The 24,732-nt window shown below is 44.4% G+C and overlaps 2 protein-coding genes across 2 annotated transcripts; both read left to right on the plus strand.

The window, feature by feature from the left end:
• Positions 1-803: 803 nt before the first annotated feature.
• On the plus strand, positions 804-1,748 carry OR9I1 (olfactory receptor family 9 subfamily I member 1; the record flags this gene model as incomplete). The annotated part of the gene is made up of 1 exon (XM_081062408.1): positions 804-1,748. The coding sequence occupies one exon, from the start codon at positions 804-806 to the stop codon at positions 1,746-1,748; it is 945 nt and encodes a 314-aa protein (XP_080918534.1).
• Positions 1,749-10,527: 8,779 nt separating this feature from the next.
• Positions 10,528-24,118, plus strand: LOC308503343 (extracellular calcium-sensing receptor-like; the record flags this gene model as incomplete). The annotated part of the gene is given in 12 exon segments (XM_081062667.1): positions 10,528-10,587; positions 17,108-17,309; positions 17,312-17,416; positions 17,525-17,619; positions 17,723-17,941; positions 18,963-19,015; positions 19,559-19,625; positions 21,445-21,568; positions 23,237-23,480; positions 23,482-23,582; positions 23,707-23,994; positions 23,997-24,118. Coding segments are annotated over 12 exon segments (1,680 nt in total).
• Positions 24,119-24,732: the final 614 nt, after the last annotated feature.

A 24,732-nucleotide genomic window follows, 5' to 3' on the forward strand; every position in this document is an offset into this window, starting at 1 on the left:
CTTTTATTGATGGTTTCCTTTGCTGTGGAAAAACCTTTTCAGTTTGATGTAATCCCATGTTTACTTTTTCTCTTACTTCCCTTGCCTGAGGAGATATATCAGTAAAAATATTACTAAGGGTAGTGTCTGCAAACTTACTTCCTATGTTTTCTCCTAGGAGTCAAACAACATATTTTAATGCAATGGGTCTAATCAAATTTTGACTTCATGATGAATAATTATATAATGAGGAAATATATCAACAGATAATATGAAGGAATTGTCAACATAAAGAGCAGGTTCATCATCTTCCAACTCATGAAAGGTTTTCATGAGAATGGATTAAACTGTGAGTGTCTGGAAGGTATAAACTAAGCCAAAGTGTGGAAGATAGAGATTTCATGTTCCAAAAGAGAATTAGCGGGTAATGCTGTCCACAGTCGGAGGCTCACACAGCAACCAGATGACCTCATAGAGAGTATGCAGTAGAGGAGACTCCAGCATCCAGTGGGGATGAGAACACATGCTGAATAGATTCTTCCCAAATCTGAGAGTCTATGTGTCTCTTATCTTCACAGAAATTTCCAAATATAAACCAGAATTCATCTGAATCAGAAACACCAACTCATGGCTCAGCCCCAAAACTACAGGAGAAAAACATAGGTGCCCAAGGAGAATCAGCCAGGTACAGGACTCCTCAAAAACAAACTCTATAACTTGGCCCAGAAATATAAGCCTAACTTCCACCAGAGAGAGAAAGAAGCTGTCCTTCAATTTTAGGACTTATTTTTGCTTCATTCTCATTAAAATTTCACACTGAATCCATGGCCAGGATTAATCTCACCACAGTGAGCGAGTTTATTCTCCTGGGCTTCACTGACTACCCCAGGCTGGAGATGCTCCTCTTTCTGGTGTTTCTGAGTTTCTATCTAGTCACCCTTCTGGGGAATGTGGGGATGATCATTCTGATCCAACTGGATGTCCAACTCCACACGCCAATGTATTTCTTCCTGAGCCACCTCTCCCTGCTCGATGCCTGCTACACCTCAGTCATCACCCCTCAGATCCTGGCCACACTGACCACAGGCCAGACGGTCATCTCCTTTGGCCAATGTGCTGCCCAGTTCTTCTTCTTCACCATTTGTGCAGGTACAGAGTGTTTCCTGCTGGCAGTGATGGCCTACGACCGCTACGTTGCTATTAGCAACCCACTGCTCTACACTGTGGCCATGAATCCCAGAATCTGCTGGAGGTTAGTGGTGGGAGCCTATGTCTGTGGGGTGTCAGGGGCCATCCTGCGTACCACATGCACCTTCACCCTCTCCTTCTGTGACAACAATCAGATCAACTTCTTCTTCTGTGACCTCCCACCCCTGCTGAAGCTTGCCTGCAGTGACACAACAAGCAGTGAAATTATCATTATCTTTTTTGGCAACTTTGTGCTTTTGACCAATGCCTTGGTCATCTTGATTTCCTACCTGCTCATCATCAGGGCCATTTTGAGGATGAAGTCTTCAGGTGGCAGGGCCAAGACTTTCTCCACATGTGCCTCCCACCTCACCGCTGTGGCCCTTTTCTTTGGGTCGCTCATCTTCATGTATCTGCGGACTGGCTCCAGCAAATCCCCAGAGGAGGACAAGGCCGTGTCTGTCTTCTACACTGTGATCATTCCCATGTTGAACCCTTTGATCTACAGCCTGAGGAACAAGGACGTGAGAGCAGCCTTCAAAAAGGTCACTGGTAGACTGCAGGTGTCCCAGAAAATGTAGGCCTGGGTGAGCAGGCCTCTCCTTTTGGTCCATTTTCTTCCCAGATCAATATATCCTAACAGACACCAGCACCATATGCACCCTGTGCCCATGACCGGAGGGAAGGTAGACAGGTGCCACCAGGCGCACAAGAAAAACTACAAAGAAACAAAATTTTTTTTTCTAGAAACAAAAATTTCTCTCCGTCTCCCACCTCCAGTCAGAAGTCTCCCACCTAGCCCCCAGAAGTCTCATGCTACACTCTGACATTATAACATAGAATCTCAGATAATCTTCAGTTTATCTCATCCTACCCTATACTCTTTGCATCCATGCTTGGGTTTCCTTTTTTCTTATTTTTGCTCCCATGACTACTACCCTTTTCTTTGTGTCTAAGATTATATCTAATGATCCCTGTAAATAATGCTAAGTAGTCTTGTTTTTTCTTTTAATAGTTGAATGACTGATCACCGCAGCAAACAGGAGTATTGCATAAGACAAAACTGAGTTTCCAATTAGGCAAGGGAAAAGGGTTTTTGAGAAACAGATTTCTTCTTCACTATTCTAGGGACTCGGATCAGCCCCTGGAGTGTCTTTCTTTTTGCTCATGCCAGAACAATGGAATTTACAAATTCCAAATTTGCAAATTGCCTTTTCATTTGGTCACTCATTGGTTTTGTTGTTCCTGCTTTAATGCCACTCTGATCTCTTTAAGATTAACTAAGCCTTGGGGTGGCCAGATGGCTCAGATGGTTAGAGCACAAGCTCTGAAAAACAGGGTTGCCAGTTCGATTCCCACATGGGACAGTGAGCTGCACACTCCACAACTAGATTGAAGACAACAGGCTGCCACTGAGCTTCTGGAGGGGCAACCAGATGGCTCAGTAGTTAGAGCATGAGCTCTCAACAATAAGGTTGAGGGAATTGAACCGATGGGCTGTGCTCCCTGCAACTAAAGATTAAAAAGGGTGACTGGACTTGGAGCTGAGCTCCACAAGTAGGTTGAAGGACAACGACTTGGAGCTGCTATGCCCTGGAGAAACGCGCTGTTCCCCAATTGAAAAAAAATTACTTTAAAATAAAAAGATTAACTAAGACTTTGGGGATTTGTCCTTAAGGGCCAACTCCCTAGTTTCTGAAGATTATGGTGCATTGTTTCTCCTCCTCACCCCCATTGCCTGCCTCATGAACAGTTCTCTCTTACCAAGATTCCCATTTCCAGGATCAGCAAAGACAGATACAAGGAGAAAGTTGAACCACGTATTATCTTTTCTGGCAACGTACTCGGTGAGGGGGGAAAGTAATTATAACTCCTGGGCCAGACTGCGCAACCCTTCAGGGGAAAGTGTGTTTTCTTCATTGTTGAACTTTCCCCACATCCGGAGTCTAGTGTCTGAATCCTGATTCTCCCACTAATTCACTGTGAAACCTAAAGTAAATGGTTTGATTTCTCACATCCTAAATTTCCTCAGGTCTAAAACAAAGATAACAATTCTTAATTCAAGAACATACTATAAAAATTAAACAAGGTGATGCATAAGAAATCTTCTAGTATAAATCAGTTGCTTAATATATATTGTTCTTTTCCCTTCCCTCTCCCTCACTTTCTGATATCAGCCCTGGGCCTTGCCACAATGCCATACCATTGACAAAAATGAAATAGGTCACAAGCAAATGACAGTGGAAGACAATGACATGAGGAAGATGAATCACTCAATCCTTTTCACCTAAGAAATAAAATGAACTTGGGAGTTTAACTGGGGCGAGGAGTGCATTTCTCTATATCCCACATAGTCAAGGATAACCAAGGGATGTGTTTTTATGGAATGTATTTTGGTGTACCCAGTGAACCCCTTTATCCAACAATGATGTTATAAGATGTTTATGCTCCATGTCCCTCCATATGGGAACATCCATTAAAATGGCTCACCACCCTACTTGCAGTTGATTGGTTCAGAAATAAGAACTTGACCCACGTTGGGTTTAATTAAAAAAAATTTTTCTACACCAAATAGGACACTATACACTTAAACATAATATACAGGGTAAAGAAGAAAAACAAGCACTTATAGAAAAAGAGAGGGGAAAAAGACAACTTGCTCTGGCAGTGCAGCAATCAACTCACAATATATAGAGAGATAATTTGTGACAACAAAAACATAAAACGGGAGAGAGTAAAGATCTGAACCAGCACAAGAGAATGGAGAAAGGAAGAATGATGAAGAAAATGGAATACGCTAAATATAAAACTTTATTTTACATAAACTTAATGATAACCACAAAAAAAATCCAGAACTAAAATATATAACATAAAAACATAAGAAAGGGAGGGAATAATCATAGAATACCATCACACTGAAATAATAGACAGCAACAAAAAGGCAAAGAAACAAAGGAGACACCGTCCTACCAGAAAACCAGAGATAGAATGATAGGAAATCTTCATATATCAAAAATCACCCTAAATGCAAATGGACTGAACTCACCAATAAAAAGTCACAGAATTGAAGATTGGATCAAAAAACTAAACCCAACCATATGATGCCTCCAAGAGACACATCTCGCTACAAAGACAAACATAGATTCAAAATGGAAAGGTGGAAATTGACACTCCAAGCAAATGTTATTCAGAGAAAATCAGGTGTAGCCATAATGATATCAGATGAAACAGACTTCAGGATAAAAAGAGTAATGGAGACAAAAATGGACATTTCATATATGGTGATGGAAGGAGAACTGACTCTGGGTGGTGAACACACAATGGGATTTATAGATGATGTAATACAGAATTGTACACCTGAAATCTATGTAATTTCACTAACAATTGTCACCCCAATAAATTTTTTTAAAAAGGGAAAAAAAAGTATGTAAGCCTTTGAAGTGCTACTTTTTAGTCAGCTTATGTGATCTACAATATTTTGAGCTCATTTGTTAAAATGCCCTCAAAATTTAGATTGTATTTATTTAAAATCAGTCAGAAATCTTGCATCTTTAATCAAAGCCTATAATGAGCAGAACACAAAAACCTTCAACTTTTGACAGCGTTAACCAATTCCAAGTATTGAAAATCTTGCTGACTGGAAGGCATTGAAATTTATCCCATCCATTGAAAGGGAAAAACAAAACAAAATAAACAAGCAAAAACAGTGTACAAGATATAATTCTGAAATTACATGATTATGCCTTGGAATATATTGACTTGTGGCAAGTCGTGGTGGACCTCCTGATTTCACTTGGATAAATTTATATTCTAAACTGGAATAAAATAATCAAGTCATTCATGTTTCAGAATTTGAGTTTGAATACAGGGGCTGACATATTTATACAGTTTAATGTGAAAAAAATAGATTTAAGACTGTCTCCCATTTAGCTAGACTTTCTTAAAGCTTTTTATACACTTCTGTGAAGAAAAAGTAGTGTCCCGTCAAAAATACTATTGCAACTGTAAGCATAATTTGAACAAAAGGGATCAGACACAAATAACTATATACTGTATGGTTTCAGATATATAAAGAACAAGGCAAGCAAAATAATCAATGCTATGATAGCTGGGGGGGGGTGGATGCAATGGTGAACACGAGGGCCTCACTAACTGGTGGTAACGTGTTGGAACTTGATCTGGGGCTAAAAACTCAGGTGTGTTAAGACTGTGAAAATTCATGAATGAGATTAATTTTTCTGAATTAATTTTCTGAATGTTTGTTATACTTCAGTGACATTTTTAAAAAATATTATAGCTATTAAGGATCTTCTTCTACATGACCATAATATTATACCATATACACCTAAGAAAATGACCGAGTACCCCATTACATAACTTAATATCTAGTCTACATTCATATTTTCCTTATTTATCCAAGAAAGGGTTTTACTATTTTTATCAGACTTAATCAGGATCCAATCCAAGTTCAAGCACTGCATTTGTTACATTTTTTAATGCTCTTTTAATGCAATACAATCCTCCTTCCTTTTTGTTTGTTCCAAGACACTGATAGTTGTGTTACAAATATTCTAGATTCTAGATTTGCCTGATTGGTTGCTAATATGTGTGGTGGGCAGAATTCTAAAATTACCTACAATGACATATGCCCTTGTGTAATTCCTTTCCCTAGAATGAGGGCGGGATCTGTGAATATGATGAGACACCCCTGCCATTATTAAGTTACCAGATTTTGAAGATATAAGTAAGGTTCTGAAACAGTTGATTCTGAGTTCATCAAAAGGGAGGTAGGTTATCCTGGGTGGGCCTGACCTGGAGTAACCCCAAAAGAGAAATTCAACAGCAGAGATGTTCTCCTGCTTACTTTGAACAAGTAAGCTACCATGCTGTGAGAGGAGGGGCCACATGGTAAGGACTTGAAGGTGGGCTGAAGACCAGTCCTTGGGCTATCACTAGCAAGGAAATGGGCACCAATCTTAACTGCAAAGCAATGAATTTTACCAACAACCAGATGGGACTTGTAAGAAGACTTTGAGTCTCAGATGAGACTGATGCCGCTCCCAGCACTTGATTTCAGTCATGGGAGACCCTGAGCAGAGGACGAGAATAACCCACATCCTGACTCCTATCTCATAGAAATTATGAGACCATAAATTTGTATCATTTTAAGCTGCTAAATATGTGGTAATGTGTTGTTACTCAGCAAGAGAAAAGTAATACACATCACTCCCCTCTGTATTTCTTCTCAACTAAAAGTTAGTTTTAAAGTAGCGTCCAATACACTTTTCTGTAAAGAACCAGATAGTAATTATTTTACGCCTTGCAGGCTGAGCAACTACTCTGCCTGTCACAACTACTTTAGTTTGCCTTTGTAGTGAGAAAGTAGCCATAGGAAATACATGAACAAATGAGTATGACTGCATTGCAATAAAACTTTATTTTAAAAAGTAGGTGGCAGGCCAAATTTATGTTCATGAACCCTCATCTCCCACTCTGCACTTTTCCTACTCCCTGTCACCCCTTCACTCTGATCAATGCACAGTTCCTGCTCCCCTCTAATTCTCCCACCAAACTCCTGTCTGGAGCACTCCTGAGAGCTGCTATTGACACAATAGGTATTGTTGCACTGTTTCCAATCCTGGAACAACCATCCCTTATTTTTCAAAGCACTTAAATTTACAAGCCTCTTTCAAACAACTAGTTAAGTTGTTTGTTAGTTAAGCGCCATAATGGTCAAGTGAGCAAGGAAGGTATAGTCAATCCCATCTTCGAAGAGATGAAAGGGACCTAGAGACTGGATGTCACACAGCCAGTAGTGAGTCAGGCTTTGACTCCTGGGGACAATCTAAGCTGTCACTTGAGGGCTCACACTAAGGGGACCCTCCTCCATGATATGGGCTCATTCCCATGGTCTGGGAGAGGGCTGTTTATAACAAAGAGACATTCTAGGCTTCAGCCACCAGAGTGGGGATACAATGGCCCTGGGCCTGCTGTGGCTTTCTTGGAGCTCATGGAAGGGTGTGTAGCCACATGGCAAAAGACATGCCTCAAGGTCCTGCTATGCACCCCACAGGGGGAGATATTTCAAAACACACAAGCAGCCCAACTGCATTAGTAGCTGCCTCCAGCATCCAGCCTCTAGCCTCCAGCTGGACAGCTACTCCAGCAAGAAGCTGTCAGCACTTAGTGATGGCCCTCTCCATTTCTGCAGGACCACCCTATAATTTCGCGGGGCTGTGGGGCAGGGTCCAGGAGCCTCGGGTTCTAAACCTGAATCTTCCATTTACTGCCTGTGTGAACTGGAACAAATCGCTCTGTCTCTCTGCACTTCGGCTTCCCGTCTGTAAAATGAGGATGATGACTCTGCTTTCCGTGGACTATCACAGGACCAAATGGGGAGCTGGGTTCCAGGAGGCTCCATACACTGTACAACATTTACTACCCCTCATAATAGTGCCCTTCTGAGGGCCCTTCTGAGGGCCCACTCTTACCTGCCCTTAGGAGCTCACCTGGACCTCTCTGGAACTATGATTGCATTTGTCCCAGAAACCAGCCTCATTCAGCCAGGGCCGGCACAATCCACAATGAAACAAAGTTCTGTTGGCTCTTAGTTTATTAATATTTCCTGCCCATCCTGGATTCCTAGTCTCCCCCAGTGCAGAAGGCAGAATCCCAAAGCTTCCCATTTTAGCCGGAATCTGGACTCTCCCTGGCCACTCCTCAGCTCTAGTCCTTCCTGGGTCGAGCTATGACCATGCTGATGTTCACCTGATCGTACTCACTTGAAAGTGAGAGCCAGACCTGAAAGGAGCCTTAGAGGTAGTTCAGTCCATTGCATCCAACTGTGGTCCTTAGAGGTGGAAGACTCTTTGAAGAGTCACTGAGAGGGCAAGGAAGGGCCCAGCATTTGAAAGTCAAGGCCACTGACCCTACCTCATAGAAGGCAGCTCCACCCCTATATGATTTTATGGCTATAGTGTGTTATGGAAGGTTTTTGCTGTTGAAATAAAGTTTTAGAACAACCTGTTGAATCCAGTATTTTCCTATCACGAAAGAGAAAACTGAGGCCCAAGAAAGAGGAAGTGACTTGCCAAGGTCACTCAGCATTCACAACAGAGCAGTGAATAGAATTTAGGCCAAAAACAGATTGAAGCTGAGCCCTAAGGCCAGCCGTCCCCCGGTCCTGCCCCACTGTGATGGAGTGTGATGTCGTGTGTCCCCACCCCAGTGACAGTTAGACCTGAGACAGGCCTGCAGCCACAGACTTGACAAGGCTGCTTTCATGGCTTGTTTTGCAGCTTCTCCCTGGGGACCTCAGGCCTCTCCTGAGCATCACAGGGTAAATTCTGGCTTTGAAGCTTATGAGGTGTGAGCAGGCCCAGGGGGCCCTGGTTCAGGGCGGTCTGACTCCTTCATAAACACAGGCCCTGTAGCACAGTCCCAGGACGAAAGGAGGTATTGATGGGCAGGGCACACCTCCCGTTCCCACGTCTGCCAGTCCCTGGGCCAGGGAGTAAGGAAAATTAGTAATTGTAGGATGTGAGAGGCAAGGATGGGGGCAGCTGGAGGCTAGGGCCAGAGGGGTTTAGAGAGCCCTGGAGAACTCCAAAGGTATAGTCATGTAGGGCTAAAGTGAGGAGCTCAGCCACCCTCCTTCTCCTTCTTTTGGGGGTCTCCTAAAGGCCCAGATGTACCTACGGCCTCACGGAGGAAATCAGTCCCAGTCGTCTGACAAGAGAGGACCCCCAGCCTCATACCCAAGAGAAAGAACAGGCCTCAGGTCCAGTCCAACTGTCCTTGTAACCCTGTTCTCAGCAATGCCCATGGGAGACACTGTCTGGGACCCCCCCTTGGCTACCTGCCAATGTCAAGACCCTCGGACATCCTCTCCACCAAAGGAGACGTTATCATCGTCATGTGACCCCCTTACACACCATACTGGATCGACCAGAAGTCAAGTTCCAGCAGCCTCCAAAGCAGAGTCTGTGCCAACGGTGGGGCGTGCTCTTTATCCCTGGGCAGGGAGGGAAAAGGGGAGCAGCCTCTCTGATCATTGTAGGTAGCTGGGGTCCCCAGTCCTGGCACTGAGACCCCTGGCAGGGACAGCCCCTCACTCTGTGCACCTGGGTGTTAGACTCAATTCTAGTCCCAGCTCTCCCCAAGTCACTCTGGGCCTCAGTGACCCCATGTGCCCAATGCTAACATTCCTTCAATTTGATGGAGAGAAGAGCTCAGCAGCCTTAGGCCTGACACTGTTTCAGAATCACAGCGGCTGGGGCTATAAAAAGACACATCTACGGGCATGTCCACAGGACCAAAAGGAAGGCAGCCCCGGGCCCACCCTGTCCGCAGCTCTCCCCCACAGCCCACCTTCCACAGAGATCTGAACTGTTTCCAAGGCTCCACCGGATTCTAACCAGATTCACTCTATGAGCCTGCAGGGTCTCTGCACAAAGACCCCCAGGCAGTGGGTTTCCACACCCTCTGTCACTCTACCCCACGTCTGCCTGAGTCTGTCAGAGGCCTGTGTCTTTCGCTTCCACTCATGGCTCTCTGCTTGTGTCTGTGAATGTTTGCCTAAGTTAGTGTTGGCCTGTGCCTGTGCCCATCAGTCCTCCCGTGTATATGGCCACCAGTCTCTAAGGGCATCTGTCCCGAGCACTGTGCCTGTGTCACCTGTCTCCCTCTCTCATCCAATCCTGAGTGCCTGTCTCTGTGTGTGTCTGCCAGTCTCTTCATCTGATCATCTATCCCAGCTCGTGTGTCTGCCTGTTCACGTGTCACATCCACTGTGCCAGGTGAATGCCTGAGCATGTGTGTGTGTGCATGTGTGCATGTGTGTGTGTTACTATGTGTGTGTGTCACTGTGTGTGCGTGTGTGACTGTGTGTCTCTGTCCATCTCTGGGAAGCTGCCAGCCTTTCTCCATGTCTGTCTGCTTGTGTGCCTCTTTCTCCCCTAGAATCCCCAGCCCCCCAAGGCCTTCTGTTTTTCTATAAGCATACATCTACATTCCATCAGACATCTCATCTTGCCTTTACTCCTCCCAAGAAGAGTCAGGTCTGTTTTGGGTGGCTCTTTCGAATGCTCCTGACCAACCCTAACTCCCCCTGTCCTTCACCCTCTCTAAGACTCAGAGTCTGCTTATTCCTGAACATCCTGGGCATTCTCTTTGCTGTGGCCAAGGCAAAAGGAGACCCAGCGTTCCCGGCCAATGTTACCGTGGGACTGCAGCCGTATGATTCCTGCCGCTCAGGGATCTGGCCCTGGGGAGCACCCGGCCCTGCTGTCCAACCAGCCCCGGCCCATACGCAGCTCTCGCTGTGGCCCCCAGCAACTGCTCCTGGGGGTGGTTGGAGGGATGAGCTCCCCGGAGTCCAAGCCCATGGCTGAGCTGCTCTCCGGGTACAGAATCCCTCAGGTGAGAAAAACACCTGGAGAGAGGATACCACTTGAATACTCAGGGTGGAGCACAGTGTAGCCACTTAGAAAGATCACAGGCTATGACCTTAAAACGTCATTTCCCTTCCCTGCGCCTAAGATTACCCTTCCACAAAATGGGACCTGGGACTAGGCCAGTAGTTCCCTAATGCTGGTCCACGAACTGATGCTGATCTATGATGACGTTTTCTCCGGTTTGCAGCAAAATGACAGATACATGACATAGTATACACAGGTGTCAGTGTGAGGTCACCATCTCTCCTTAAATGTTGGTTTTTATCATTTTTATGTTTTTTAAATTTTTTTCCAGTTTTACTGGGATACAATTGACGTACATCACTGTATACGTTGAAGGTATACAACATAATGGTTTGACTTACATACATTGTGAAATGATTACCACAATAAGTTTAGTTAGCATCCATCATCTCATATAGCTACAACAAAAAGAAAAAGAAAAAAAATGTTCTCTTAGTGTTGAGAACGCTTAGAATTTACACCCTTAACAATTTTCCTACATATTGTACAGCAGTGTAAGCTCTAGCCATCGTGTTGTACATTGTATCACTAGTACTTAATGATCTTTAACTTGAAGTTGTACATTTTGACCCTTCCTCCCACCCTACGTTTCTGGTAACCACATATCTGGTCTATTTTCTATGAGTTTGGTGGGGTTTTTTTTGTTTGGGGAGTTTTGTAAGATTCCACATATAAGTGAAATCATATAGCATTTGTCTTTCTCTGTCTGCCTTATTTCACTTAGCATTAGGTCCTCAAAGTCTATCCATGTTGGCAGGATTTCCTTATTTTTTATGGCTGAATCATATTCCATTGAATATATCAAGCCGATCTTCTTTACCCATTCATCCATTGATGGACACTTAGGTTGTGTCCATGTCTTGGCTATTGTAGGTTTTATTTTTCCCACAAACTTTTGTGGCAAAATAAAAATTTGGTAACTATAGACCAAACTCCCATAATTTTTTTTGTTGATTGGTTAAACAGACTGGGACACATATGCATGATCTGAAGGCTCAAGATTTATAACCGAGCCCAGGACGATTTTCTTTTTCCTCTCACACTACTCAGAAAGTTGAAAAGTTCAACAAGTGACAGATCATTCTGATGGAGCTTTTGACGTTTCTATGAAACATTTACCTAGACCTGAGTTCTGTTTGATCTTCAATGTACATTAAATCTGTTAGGCAGAGAAACAATGTTTATCCAATCATTTTCCAGGTGTGGAATTTTTTTTTCCACAGCATGCCTAGATGTAAGGTACATGACTGCCTGCTTGTGAGCTTTAAATGATACCCCAAGAAATACTAAATGTTTCCCCTCACAGATTTCACTGAGGCCTCAACTGCCACAACTGAAAAATCATCCAATTAGATTCCAACACTTAAATCTTAACATACTTGAGTGATGGATAGTTATTTTCAGTCATTCACACCCTAGTATAAAAGAGTTTATCACATGCTTTCTTATGTAATATTGGCTTAGAGTGACTTAGAATAACTATATCATTTATTAAATAATTACCATTAGTGGAAACTGCTTTTGGTAGACAACTCTGGCATGTATCAAAATTCTTATGATGATTAAATGAGTTGATACATGTAAAACGTTAGAAAAAGGCCTGACTTATTGTAAGTGCTCTGTCAGTATTTCCTATTATTATTATTATCTTCATTTTTATCTCATTAAATCCTACAAAAAATCTGTGAGGTAGATACTGTTATGATTCCCATTTTATAGATAATGAAATTGAGGCTCAAAGAGGAAATGTCACTTGCCCAAATCACACAGCTAATACCGTTTCCCCGAAAATATGACCTAGCCAGACAATCAGCTCTAATGAGTCTTTTGAAGCAAAAATTAATATAAGATCCAGTATTATATTTATTATATTATATTATTATATTATATTATATTATATTATATTATATTATATTATATTATATTGTTATATAAGACCCGGTCTTATAGTAAAATAAGACCGGGTCTTATATTAATTTTTGCTCCAAAAGACGCATTACAGCTGATTGTCCAGCTAGGTCTTATTTTCTGGGAAACACAGTAAGTAGTAGGTTGGGATTCAAAGCCAGGCAGCTTGACTCCAGAGGTAGAACAGAAACAGGGAGGAGGAAACCTCACCTAAATAAAGATGTCGCCTGTCTGGGGGGTGGTTATTATTTCCAAATATTTACTGAGCACACTGTTCATGGGAAGAGTGTTGTCCCACAGCCACACGGAATATGAGGCACACACGAGGCCATGGCCCTGTCTTCACAAATGCTCACAGTCTAGACAGGAAGACAAACATGAACCCAGACAGCCATACACCCGGGCACCCACGTGGCTCGCAAAGCATCAACCACAAGAGGACTCAGGGTAGGACAACCCAGCCTCAGGGTTCCAAATTGGAAGGCGGGCTATTGTGACCAGATCTTCTGAGTCAGACATCAGGCCCCTTGGCTGACAGAAGATTGCTTTTCCTAGTTTTTTACTTATGTAAAAACTCTTACAAATGTATAAAACTAAGTCAGTTTTGCTAGACTTTAATTTCTTTAATTGAAAAAAATTAAAATGCATGAAATCAGTCCTATCCCCAGTTACAGGCTGCGCTGAGGTCCCACTCCAGCACAGTGGGTGGTGTGAGACCTGAGACCATCCTCCCACAGTGTCACCCCTCCCCACCAGTGCCTCCTGCTCCAGCCCTCTGGCCCTCATGAGACTGGAGTTGCAAACATCACACCTGAGTTAAGTGTCCCAGAGACAGAGAAAATATAGCCTTCTGATATGTTCAGCATTGAGGTGTCAATTATTATAGTCTCAGCCTTGTGACTCTAGGAATGTCATAGATCGCACCCGTTCAATAGAGGTTTTCTGAACAAGAACCACATGACAGATCATAACGCCCTAAGGTACTAATATGACTCAGACCCAGTTGCCAGCCTCAAAGAGCTCATAGTTGAGTGGGGCACAGATGAAGAGATGAGATCCAGGAACTAAGTACTCCCCCAGAAATGACTGGTATTGGTGGGGCTGGCTCACGCTGCCCAAAATCATTATCAAAACCAGGAACCACCTATTAATTCATAATGAGAAACGTGATTTCCACCATGACCATCAGCCTTATATTTGCTGGTCAGTGTATTCTCTCCCTGCAGAAAAGCTCCTTCCTATCCAAACCCAAATGCTTCTCAGAAGGATAATCCACGAGCCCAGAGTTTGAGCATAAGGAAGACACTGGACAGTTGTCACTAGGAAATCAGACCTACCCAGGCAATGAGAATATTCAGCTCAGCTGCCACACCTTCTCCCTCATAGAGGAAACACCTGGGCAAGTTGAGTCATTCTTCAGTTTATTGTATGGTCACCTGTCTGGGACAGAGACTCTCTTCGTTACATTTCAGACCTCAGGCTACAGGTCTCCCCAGCATCACAGGCCAGCGGGTCACTTTGTGAAGAGTTACCTCAGTCAGTCTAAGTTAGTTTCCTTAGGACCAGCCCTGGAGGCCACACACTCCTAGGTCCAGAGCCCTGGGACACTGGCCCCAGAGCCTATGCATTTGCTCTAACACTGGGGACCACCACCATCCCTCCTGGTGTTAAAATTTTATTTTGCTAAAATTCAAGGGCATTCCAAATTCACTACATATTGAGAAATTCTTGAGCATTTGGCAGTAGTCTTTGCTTTTCCCAACTCTGGGTTTACAACCCCAGAGTCCATAACATCAAAAGACCTGGCAGAGACCCTTGTCATTTTACACAAATCCCAGAATGTGCACAAGCAGAGGGACTGGGCAGAGAGGGGTTGGGAAGCAGGAGGGCTGGGAATTATAAAGGGCGCTGGCTTGAAAGTCAGTAAACCCAGATTTGACTCTTAACAGCACGACTTATTAATGACATGATATTGACAAATGAAGTCGTTCCTTTTGGGCTTCAGATACCTCAAGTATAAAATGAAGGTAACAATGGTTAATGATGATGTACCCACTTCTTAGAGTCATTGGGGCTGTTTACAATGGAATTACCAGTGCCTGGTAACAATATAATGCTCATTACTGTTAGTCGTTAATGCTAGTAACAATAATGATGACAACAGCGGAAGTCCGGAAGGAGCAGTAACTTTTGAGAAATGCCAGTTCCCAGGTGCCCCGTATAATCTTGCCCAGTCTAGAAAGTGAGAGTCACCAAAGACTTTGAAGTAAAAGAATTTGTCAAACTCATAGACACAGACAATAGTTTAGTGGTTACCAGAGGGTAAGGGGAGAAGGGGGTGGTAGATGAGGGTAAAGGGGATCAAATATATGGTGATGGAAGGAGAACTGACTCTGGGTGGTGAACACACAATGGGATTTATAGATGATGTAATACAGAATTGTACACCTGAAATTATGTAATTTCATTAACAATTGTCACCCCAATAAATAAATTTTAAAAAAAAAAAGAATTTGTCTGCATATACCTGGTGGGACAGCTCCCTTACAGCAGGCTGGGGAGAGTCTGTGACAGCAGACCCCTGCGCTGAGTAACCTGGGGAACCCGCAGGAAGAGGGGCGAGGGGAGAAGTTGGGGCCGAAGAGAAAAGAACAGGCATTCATTCATATACACAACAGCTAAGATAAATTAAATGGATCCTGCTTAAAATCTAACTGGAAGGGGAAAGACATGAGCTCAAACAGTCTGAGGTAGAAAGAGCTCAGCCATGATGAGACGATGGGGAGGCCCCTAGGGCGGGCATGTACCGGGAAGCAAGAACTCAATCCCAGCCTGGGAAGCAGAAATCAGGGAAGGCTTTAAGGGCTGGAACTCAATAGACAAACCATATTTTGTTTAGTCTTTGTGCTCCTCTGTGGGGGGAAAAAATACTCTCTTCATTCCATGATTGTCTCTTACTTCAGTATTCACCTAACCACAGCATCACCGATCATTGCCCTGACCTGTCTTTTGCTAACAATTGCGTTTTAAAGAAACTTCCCACATCTTACGGGCACTCACTTGGTTCACTCACCAGAAATCACACTCTGCATTGATTTAACCACTGACCCCTCTGCCCAAAAGCTTTGTATCCTTCCTTGGGTCCGGAGGGCTGAAGAGCCTCCAAGGCGAGCAGACTCACCTAAGACTTTGATGTTACCTGCCCCTGACGTTGAGTTTCCTTGAGGTGCATCTCTTTTAAATAGCAAGCAAAACAGCTTTTGCTTTATATCCAATTTAAAAGTGTCTATAATAGTTGAATTTTTACCCGATTTGAAAGTATCCATAATAGTCGAAATCTTTATTCCAACTATATTGTGTCAGGACTGCTCAGTCTTCCCCTCTGTGCCCTTGAAAAGGCAAAACAAAGACAGCACACTCCAGCGAGAGTGTGAGGAAGGGGCTCTTTTCAAAGGAGCGGGCAGCGTTAAGGGTGAAACGCCCAGAGGACAGCCACTTTGGGAAGCTGTGTTCATCTGTGGGGCAGGAAGCAATAGGAAGACCTTCCTACCAGAGCTGTGAGCTCATGGATGAAGGCAGCCACTGCCAACCATGGCAGAGCAGAGAGGAATCTGGGGACTTGGGGGCACTGAACATCTTGAGTTCATTCTCCTCCCACCCCACCTCCAGTCTCCTGTGGGAAGAGAAAGGGCAGAGCATCCCTTTTACGAAGCCCATGGAGGTCAGGCTACTGGGGCCCAGAGGATACAGACAGATGGAAAGTTTCTACTGGGCAAATAGAGAAGTGCACACTTTTCTAACTAGGGTAATTTAACCTGCCACATTTACTCTGATTGCTGACATATTTGACGTTATTCTGCCCTCTTATAAATTTTCTATTTATTATACTTTGTCATATTTTGTATAACTTCTTAAAAAAATGAATTGTCTTCTCAGGCCTGAGCCACAGGCTTTGGAAGGGCCTGGACATTGCATATATCAAAAGTCAGAGAGAGACAGTTTGACACAGGACAAAAACTGTATGATAGGACTTACATGATGAATCTAAAATAGACAAACTCATAGAAGCAGAGAGTTGAATGGTGGTTGCCAAGGGCTGGAGGGGAGGGGAAACGGGGGTGTCGTCAAAGGGCAGAAAGTTTTAGTTATAAAGATGAATACATCTCGTGTACAGTATAGTTCTATAGCTAACAATGCTGTATTACGTACTTAAAAATCAGCTAAGGGGGTAGATTTTGTTACATGTTCTTAGCATGCAAAAACATAACAATAATAATAGATAAGAAGGCGGAGGAAACTTTAGGACATGATAGATTGGTTTATGGCACAGACTGTGGTGATGGTTTCACAGGCGTGTATTTATCTCCACATTCATCAAGTTATATATATTAATTATACACAGTATGTTTAAAAAAACGTTTTGAACAACAAAAGACAAAGAGTTGAGGAACAAGGCCAAGTCACAGGGCAGCTGGGAGAGCATTTGAGGACGCCCAGCAGGGTGGGTGGTAGAATGTTCTGGCAGGAATTGGCAGCCCCTTTTCTTCCCCCAGATCAGCCATGGCTCTCAGCTCCCCCAGTTCTCCGACCGTTTCCAGTTCCCGTCCTTCCTACGCACAGTGCCCAGCAGCACCCACCAGCCCTGGGTCCTGGCCAAGCTCTTGAGTCACTTTAACTGGACGTGGGTGGGCCTGGTGGGTTCTGACACTGGCAACTTTGAGTGGCTGGATCAGCAGCTGCGGATAGAAATTGGGCGCATGGTGGCTGTGTGGCCTTCTCAAAGAAGATCAGCAGCCAGTGCAATAGCATCAACATCATGGCCACCGTCATCGCCTCCAGCCCTGCCACCACCGTCACCATCTGTGACTGTTAACCACTATCACTTCACACTCATGGCTGAGGCCCTTTGGGAGAACAACATGACCAGGAGGGGTGGATCCTCTCCACCTCCTTCTCTTCCAACCCCGCAGTGCTGGGACCCAAGACCTTGGACATGCTGAACGGCAGCTTGAGCCTGTCCACACACTCAGCAATAATGCCCGGCTTTGAGGACTTCCTGTTGGCAGTTGGCACTACGCCCAGCCACATACCCAGGCAATAGTGTAGTGAGGAAGTTGTGGGAGGAGCTGCATGGATGCAGGTGGTCTGGATTAGGACCTTCCACCCAGAGTGACAACGAAGGGGCTCAGAAGTGCAGAAGGCTTGAGAATGTGACAGCTGTCCACCTGTCTGCCTTCCAACTTCCTGATCTGACAGCCACTTACCAAGCCTACCTGGCAGCCACAGCTCTACTGGGCGCCTATCAGAACCTGATCACCTATTCCCCAGGACAGGGACCATTCCTGGGAGGCACCTGTGCCAGTGCACAGAACGCCAGGCCTTGGCAGGTGAGTAGCCCAGACCCTGTCCATGCAGCTTGCTGTGAGCAACAGACTAGCGGAGAGACAGCATGGTCTAATGAAAGGAGTACTGAATTTAGAGTCAAAGGGACTTGTACTCAGATCCCTCACTGTTCATGACATCAGGGTCTAGATCTAGAAGACAGAACTGGCTCCTACTGGCAATGCGAGTCAATTGTAAAATTTTCATGAATTACGTAAGTTTCATGTTAAACCACAGAAATCAGTTTTAGGTCATTGTATCAGCATCTATGTAGTGAGGCTTCCTAAAAGTTGTAAGAGCAACACACTTTTTATTTTAGTAATACACTTTTTAAGTGTTATTCTATGCCAAGTAATGTTCCAACCCCGTTATATGTATTAATACATTTCATCTTTATGACAACCCTACAAGGCAGGTCCCGTTTTTACTGATGAGAAAATTGAGAGGTAGAACAACATAGCCAAGGTCACACAGATGGTTCAAGGTAGACTCAGGGATCACACCAGGCAACCTGGCTCCTGGGTCTGGGCACTGGGCCACAGTCTCTACTGCCTCCCAGTGCTGAAGAATTACAGGAATATTTCAGAATTCTAGATGCAGCTCTGCCCCCAGCCAAGTGATTTGCTCAAACTCCCTCCTATAGTCTTATTGAGCTTCCAAAATCTAATTCACAAATATTTGCTAAGCAATTTTCATGCACCTTGGAGCAATCGGGGATACAGAAATGTACAAAATGTGTGCTGGCCCTCAAGGTATTTGTACTCTAGTTGGAATGAGTAATAAATAATCATACTTACCAGCTATTAGAGGATACGGCATGAGCAGGAATGGGAAAGTGATCCTATTGGTTCAAAGCATGGGATAGACAAAGAATAAAAACACTAGCAAGAAAAGGTTGGAAAGGTAAGTGGGAGCTCTATTAGAAATAACCTCAAAGGTCTTCTTAAAGAGTTCCAGGTTTCTGGAAAAGATCAGAACCCCTTGTCCTAAGCACAGAATCAAAGACAATTCCATTTTACTACAAAGGTGTTCAAAGAGCCAGAAGGACCCACCCTAAGAGCCCTGGTGAGCTCCCGAAGGTACTCTGCCTGTCCTTGCTTTTCTGCTACGATTGCTCTTTCCAGAAGGAATCATAATGGAACTTTGATAGTCACGTGATCTGAGGTGCTCCCAGCTATGAAATGTTTGGGATACATTGAAACATTCCTAGTCCTCAGTTCATATCTCCTTTTAATCAAGAACATTCTCTCTCACCCACACTGCTAAGAGGAACTAGGTAGTCCTTTGGAGGTAGGACTGAGCTTTGTATCCTAGCTACCAATCATGTCTGGCACGAAGAGGACGCCAAGTAATATGTATGGATGGATGGTGGAAAACTGGATACATGGAGACACGCACCACAGATTAACACCATCTTGGGAGATGTTCTGCTCCTAACCAGTTTCTTTCCTTTACTTTCTGCCCCTGTCTCAGGTGCTCTATTACATTCAGAAATTTCACTTCACCACAAAAGCACAGGAAAAGGTTTTCTTCACCAAAGATGGGGAGATGCTAACAACGTTTACATTAAAAACATCTACATCCTCCCAAACCAGAGACCAGAGATAGCAATTGTTTTTCAGAGCACCTTCTGGAAAAGAACTGCTGATGAATGAGAGTGCTATTATCTGGGCAGAAGGACTTTCAAAGGTAAGGTGAGAGCTGAGACAGTGAGAGCTGAGAACTACATACAGACAGAACTCCATACAGACCATCTCTTGATTTTGAGAGCTGAGAACTACATACAGACAGCACCTCCCACCCCCAAGCACCCCGCAGTATTTGTTATGTTGAGCTGACTGGGTTAAAGGGAGGGCAGGGTAGGCTATTGACTTGCACAACTCTGAAGCTGTCTGGCAAATAAAACCTTCCTAAACCACCTCCTGGCTCCCAAAACAAAGGATCCTGAAATGGTAAAGATAATTAATGAGCAAATAGGAGAGGAAATTATACATAATTGCTGATTCAAGTTTATCCTGAGATAGCTAGCATGTCCACCTAGAATGCTGTTGTCTTAGTCTTACAGCATTATGTCAAGAGATAGACAACTAATGCCAAGCTTTTACACAATGGAGAAAAACCCACGGAGTCCCATTAGTCCTTTCCCAGACCCCTAAGTATCTAGAGTGACGAGGTGGGGACTTCTCATTTATATGTGGTTTCATCTCAACTATCACACCATGCCGCCTGCAGTTGTCTCCAATGTATCTAGGTGGGATTAAACACTCCTTTCTCTGAACATCTAAAGCATTTTCCACATGCCTCTATAATAAGAGTAAGAAAATTCTGACAGGTATAGTGTACTTTTCCCTATTTCAGCGATTTCAAACTTTCCCTCTGGTCTCACGTTAGTCTGCCTTATCTTTTTCCATTCCTATGACCATCACACCTCAATCTCCAAAGTCCCCACCCTGGGAGAAGAAAACTAGGTGGCTGATGAGTAAGGGAGCAGAGCAGAGTTCCAGGGAAGAAAGGAGCACGATTGCTCCACAGACAAAGGCTGTTGGGGTCCACTCTCAGTACTGGTTTAGGTATCTTCTCTCACTTCTTTTTTCCTAGACCACAGAATCTTTTCATCAGATCTTTTAAGAAAATTCATTCTCCAAGCAGGCTTTCTCAACTCAACGTGATTTTGCCTCCCAAGGGACATTGGCAATTGTTTTCTTGTTGTTGTTGTCACAGCTTGGGAGGGTGCTACTGGCACCAGTGGATAGAGCTCAGGGACCCTGCTAAACATTTCTAGTGTTTGCAGTCGTTGTTTCTGGTCCACTGTTGGTGCTTCAGTTATGTGTGGGTTGGAGAGAAAATGAGTCCCTTGAAATAAAAATAAAGGGATTTGGTGAGCCCAGAGTGGAGGACCATCTCCACACACCTCAGAATATTATCCTGCCTCATTGGCATTTGCTCTGCACTCACAGTGCTCCAGGCACTGCAATGTGGCCTTCACTTGCATTATCTCATTTAATCTTCTCACAATCTCCCAACTAGATAGAATGGGTAGTACCCCATTTTACTGAAGAGAAAACTGAAGTTTAGAGAGGTTAATCACCAGGTCACCCAGCCCATAAATGACAAAACCAGAATTCCAACCAACAGCTAGGGACCAACCCTTTGTCTGAGGAGCAGTAACGCTCATATCTTTTTTCTCCTCAAGACATCTTGCCCCACCCCACCCCCAGACTGTGAAACCTTGAGAGCTTTTTTTACCTGCTGCTGCTTCCCTAATACCCAGCACAGAACCTGATACACAAACAATGATAACTATTTGAGCAAGAAAGGGAATGAAGGGAAAGAGGAAAGAAGGAAGGAAAGGAAAAGGAAATAAAGCGGGTTTTAACTTTTTAAAAAGGGCAGGGAATCAGGAAGCGAGAATGATGCTCCTAATTTCTCTAAGATTCTGGTTGCACAGACGCCATCCCATCTTCCCTACAGTTTCTGCAGTGCGCTCTCTCTCTCCTCTCATGTGTAGGTCCCCTCCTCGATCTGCAGTGACAAATGTCTTGTGGGAACCAGGAAGTCAGTTCTACGTGGGAAGTCAAACTGCTGCTACAATTGCGTTCCCTGCCCCAGAGGAGAAATCGCCATGACACCAGGTAAAGAAGGAGACTGGCCTTTGGTCGGTCGGTGGCCAGCCAGCAGCCAGGGTAGGCTTCACCTCAAGGGAAGATTCCTTTAATGGGAAAGAAAATTCCAGGGAAGAGGAAATCAAAAAGATGATGTGACTGTTTCCTTCCCACGTGCTACATTAAAGCCAGTTACGGCTATACGTTCATTCTTTCATCAACCACGAGTTTGTCCAAATTCTGTGCCTAGTTTAGTGTCGGAAACATGATAGGCATTCCACAAATATCGAAAATAAAATCCCCAAGTGATTAATCTGTTTTGCACTACATTCATTCCACAAACATCAACTGGCGCCTACTGTATGCAGCCACTGTGCTGGGTACAAGAATGGTAACAACAAATAAGACACAGCACGTGGACCACAGAGTTCATGATCTCTTAAAGGAGAATGATCACAGTACAAGAAACTCGGCTACAAAGTAAAATCAATTGCTTTAATAAAAGCAAAAGCATTGAGCCATGAGAGCCCAGAGAAATAATTCTAATGACTTCACTGGAGGGGGTGGCATGTGGTATCGCCTTGAGCAACACGTGGGGTTTCCAAGGCAATAAAGCGTGATAAGGATAGTCCAGGCCAAGGACTAAGTTAGTAAAAGCTCAAGGCATGAAAGCAATAAGGAGCCGAGAGTGGCTTGAGTATAGACTGTGATGGGCAATGTAGGAAGTAAGGGGCCCATCAGAGAGGGCCTGACTTGGCAGGCTCAGGAGCGTAGACTCTATTCTGTAGGAAATGTGGAGCCACTGAATTACTTACGGAGAGAAGCAGTGACCTTTCAATATGTGTTTGGGGGAGATTAATAGGCCATGGGTGTACTGAAAAGGCAAGAGATTGGATGAGAAAGACGAGGTTCAGAATCCAAGTCACTGTTGAAGGCACAGGTTTGGACAAGGTCTCTTCTCACACTGAAACTCTCGGTGGGGGAGAGGTGGGGACTTGGAGGATACCTTTGCCCATTTAAAAAGAAGGCACTTCTGGATGAAGCTGAGGAGGACAGAAACTGTAAATAAGACATCCTTGAACTTGGAAATTAGAAGAACATGGAGCCAAAATATCCAGGAGCATGGAGATATAACCAAATAAGGAAAGGGGTTAAATGAAAAAGTATAACTGATTCAGAACTCCAGTCACAAAGCCTGTTTTTAAAATCACCATGGAAAGCAAAGCTCTGGTAAGTTCTATCAACACAGTGATTTAGAAAAAAGTGGCTCAAAAAAAAAAAGGTCTGTGTATCTAGAAAGCACCTCCATAAACATTCCTTAAATAAAATAAGCTGATAAATGAATAAACGCATAAATAAATTAGCTGTGACTATGAATTATGACACTGCCACGGTAGCTGTTCAGTTCAAAGGGACGAAGCCTAGATAGGAATTAGTTTCCGTAGGTTGTTGGGTCAGTCATTCCACTATACTATAGTCTGATGCATGATAAGCAGCTGCTGTCAGATTCGCTGACATCTGTGTCTCTAACCCTGAATCTGACGACATCAGGCCATCTGGAAGGCTGCTTGCAACAGGACCAAAGTACACCGAGCCTGCAGGAAAAGCCATCACAAGTCGTATAACTACTTGGCCACAGGAAAGTTCCCAGAAGTCTCCCACTCTGTTGTCTGACCCAGTTTCTCTTCCTCCCTTCAGAAAGTGCTGTTTGTGAGAAGTGCCCTGAGGACAAGTGGCCCAATATGGACAAGAGTCGGGACATCCCCAAAACCCTTGACTTCTTGTCCTACCGTGAGCCCTTTGGCACAACGCTGGCTGTCGGCACCGCCCTGCTCTTCCTCGTTCCCCTGGCTGCCTTAGGCGTCTTCATCTGGCACCACCACACCCCCAGTGTCCGATCCAATAACCAGCGGCCCAGCTACCTTCTGCTGTCCTCCTTGGCCCTGTTTCCTCTGCCCCTTTCTGTCCATTGGTCACCCAGGACACCTCACCTGTGCTATGCACCAGGCAGCTTTCAGGGTGACCTTCACCATCAGCGTATCCAGTGTGCTGGCCAGGCCTGTCGTGGTGGTGACAGCCTCCCACACCACCCAGCCACACACACAGCTTAGGAAGTGGACGAGTCCAGCTCTCCCAGCACTTTCCCCATTGTCTATTCCCTGGGTCAGGTTCCCTTGTGTATAGACTGGATGACCGGGTGGCCCCACAGTCTGTAAATGCTACAGAGCCTGGGTCCACAGTGACTGTAAAGTATGACAAGGGCTCCTTGGGACTGTTCTGTGCCCTGCTGGGTGACCTGGGCTTCCTAGGCCTGCTCAGTCTGCTGGTGGCCTTCCCTGCCTGCTGGCTGCCTGACAGCTTCAGTAAAACAAAGCATATCCCTCTCAGCATGCTGGTCTGCTCCTGTGTCTGGGTGACCTTTATCCCCGCCCACATCACTGCCCAAGGCAAAGACACAGTGCCGTGGAGGTCTTTGCCATCTTGGCATCAGGAGCAGACCTCATGTCCTGCCTCTTCATCCTTCTCCATCCTGAAAAGAACACAAAACAACAAATGCTTGGCAAGCATCGTCTCAAGTGAGAACATCCAAAATGGACTATAGGGAGTGCCCCTTTCTCAAGGATGCCTTCCTGTAAGTTCACAACAAAACCCTCCTTTCTAAGAGCCCTGTCCCACTGCTGGGAACCCTCCTAGTCACTTAGCTGCTTCTATTTTGTGTTTCATTCTATCCGAGGGAGATGAGACAAGTTTGCAAATAACATTGTTCTTGATGGAAGCGTCTGGTCTAATTCATCCCTCAGCCAATGCCTGATACAAACAGGAGACAGAATAGTTGTTCGATGAATTAATTAATTACCTTACACAAAGTTAGCATTGGGAGAGATCTCTAAGAGGAGGCAGCAAGGTAGAGTGATTGAAGGGAATCAAGCAGACCTGGTGCCAATCTGCCTGGCTCCTCCATGCTGTAGTATGAACCTGATCTTGTGGCTTAACATCTCTGAGCCTCAGTTTCCTCCAATGTAAAATGAGACAAAGCCTTCCTCTGCAGGTCATTGTGATGATGAAATGAGAAAACGTGTGAAAGTGCTCAGCACATATTAAACACTCAGAACCAGTGTATTTAAAATCATCCCTTTTGCAGATAAGGGAACTGATGCCAAGAATGAGAGCCAGTTTGCCCAGGGTGTCATTTT

This window comes from Rhinolophus hipposideros, assembly GCF_964194185.1.
Source record: "Rhinolophus hipposideros genome assembly, chromosome: 10".
NCBI classification, from domain to species: Eukaryota; Metazoa; Chordata; class Mammalia; order Chiroptera; family Rhinolophidae; genus Rhinolophus; species Rhinolophus hipposideros.